Consider the following 2,500-nt stretch of genomic DNA (forward strand, 5'->3'; position numbering starts at 1 on the left):
TGGAGGAGAGGATTGGTGGAGATCTCCGAGGGCATCGCTAAAGCCGAAGAAGTTAGAGCAGAATTAGAAGAAATATTCTGACACATGATCCGAAAGATCTTTAACATTTTTTCATAGTTTTTGCTTTGATGGAGGCGATTAAATGAAAAACACTGCTTTAGAGATTACTGCTTTTTCAGAAAGGCAGTGAAAAAGAAAGTGTGTTTCTGACAGACTGTAAATAAAGATGGATGACATCTCTGCTTCCTCCAACAATACTTGGGTTAGCTCCTTCTGTACCCTCTTCAGTTTTTGTTGTGGCTAAATTTCCTCACAATCCCATTTAATATTTGTGGTGAAAGATGTGACAGAAAGACGACGAAGAAGGGAAAAGAAGAAGAGAAGATTCCTGCTGAAAAAAAAGAAAATAAATGTGATGACTGTGCAGAAACACAAGATTTGAAAAATGTGATCAGAGAAAACGTGGGAGAGCAAGGACAAGACACTAATTACATGTGGAGTCGCTGTGTTTTCATTTGCCAGATAAGACGAGAGAGAGAGGAAAAACCAAAAGAATGTGAGAGACACTCACAGAGAAAAGGACGGGGGTGGGAGGGGGTGAGTTGGATGATGAAAGGGGAAAGAGGAAAGAGAGGAGCAATCAAATAGAAAGAACTGAGAGATGTTTAACAGTTCAGGGAGCTGAAACAGAGAATCATCCATCCTAAGTAGACATATACAGTATAGCAGCTTGCATGTTCCAAAACAATGAACATGCTACTGGTACCTCAGCGACAAAAGTCTGGTACATATGCTATTTTAGTATCAGAGGGTCGGGACAATCAGAGAGTAAATGGTCATTCAGGTCAGAGGACTTAACAGTAAAGAGACATTTTCTTCTCAACTCCAGGTTGATAATATTAATGAGTATTTTAACTGCAAAATGTTTTCATGCTCCAATGTTCAGACTCACTTTGCTTCAGCTCCTCTTTTCAGCCTCTGTCTCAAACACTTAGTTTTAGCTCCTGTCTCTTCTGATGAAGTCCAGTCAGCTCTGATTGGCCAGCTGGTTCACTCCGTTGCTTCCAGCACAAGTCAGCCTCCGCACTTGACTAACCTGGGTCACGTACTATCTCAAAATGTTTTGCTACAGTTTCAATGTCGAAAGACATGTTTCCTCTAAACGTATCATTGAGCTTCAAGGATTGTTTGGTGGGTGTGTCATAGGTGTTATCCAATCAGCAGTGACGTGTCTATAAACCCTGACATATTAAAAACAGTGATAGGAAGCATTGTAAGTTCTCTACAGGGGCAGCAGCTGCTCATTAATTAAACATATTAGAAGCTTCGACAAAGACAGAGTGTTCAACACACCATGTTTTTGTTTAAAGAAATGACCATGAACCCTAGTTTTGTTTTGTTAGGGGGCGTGTCAGGTACACAAAGGTGCACAAATCTGATTGATATCCATCTTTAAACTTGATAAAAATGTCCAAAGACTTCAGAGTAGTTGAATCAAAGACTCAAAGATTTTGGTCATTTTAGTTTCTGAAGATTTAAAACTATGTAGAGCAATTTGGGGAAAAGACCAATCGTTAAAATTATTTTACTTCCCCAGAATGTCATCAAGTAAGTTCTGCAGATCCTGACCTGTAACAAGTTACCAGCTCCCTCATGCATAAAAATGTCTAAAAACAAGTGCCCCCTCACTACAATACTGTTCGGTAGGACCACCAGTCATCACAATTTTGCAGCGTACCTTCAAAGGTGCAATATGTACATGTTCTGTCAGATGCTGGTGATGGTCACTCGCCAAGAGCTTCAGTTGCATTTACAAGATAAGAGATTATAAAAAAGACATCTGAGCTACGTCTTCTGGGTCGACCGAACACTCCAGTGACTCACTATTGGAAAGTGATCAGACTTTCACGCTAAGTTTCAGAAAACAGGGACTGACAGAGCTCAAAGCAAAACATTGTTGTTACATCAATGTTAAGTTAAGTGTGATTTTCTAACTCAAGCCAGAATAAGGTATAGCTAGTTGACATGATAACTTTAGTAGAAGCAAAGATGTGATACAAATTAAAAAATAAACTGGAGACAGAAGTAGGATTGAAGAAGCTAAGTGATTAGTTGTTAGTGCTAATGAAGAGAAAACGTACATAAAGCCCCTTTCAAGAGATATTCAACAGGTTAACCAAGAGTTTAAAAGCAAAAATTGAGAACATATGGTTTAGTGATGATGCCTTACAACAACGTGTGAGGTTTGAACTCAGTTTACAGCAGATTTGCTGTTGACGTGAAAAGTTCTGTTGTGAGAACAGGATCGGATATCTTTCTAGTCTGTAGTTAATAGTGTGCGTTTCTCTGCAGGCATAATGAAATGCATCACTTCAGCCTACTACTTAAACATTTCTAGCCAGTGGACTTGTCGTCTTTCCACAAATACCTGCATTAAAGTGCATTAACTGTTGTGAAGGACTAAGTATCGGCCGTGTGCTTTCCACTCGGGGGAAAACAG

General features: G+C 39.5%; 1 protein-coding gene across 1 annotated transcript in view; it reads right to left on the minus strand.

The window, feature by feature from the left end:
• Positions 1-2,500, minus strand: part of dcc (DCC netrin 1 receptor) — a 134,980-nt gene that overhangs the window by 20,844 nt on the left and 111,636 nt on the right. The window contains exon 28 of the mRNA XM_047344530.1: positions 1-37. This exon is cut by the window's left edge and continues 266 nt beyond it. Within this exon, the coding sequence (XP_047200486.1) occupies positions 1-37 (37 nt within the window). The remainder of the gene's footprint in view (positions 38-2,500) is intronic.

The sequence above is a fragment of the Hippoglossus stenolepis genome, chromosome 18 (assembly GCF_022539355.2).
Source record: "Hippoglossus stenolepis isolate QCI-W04-F060 chromosome 18, HSTE1.2, whole genome shotgun sequence".
Taxonomy (NCBI): domain Eukaryota; kingdom Metazoa; phylum Chordata; class Actinopteri; order Pleuronectiformes; family Pleuronectidae; genus Hippoglossus; species Hippoglossus stenolepis.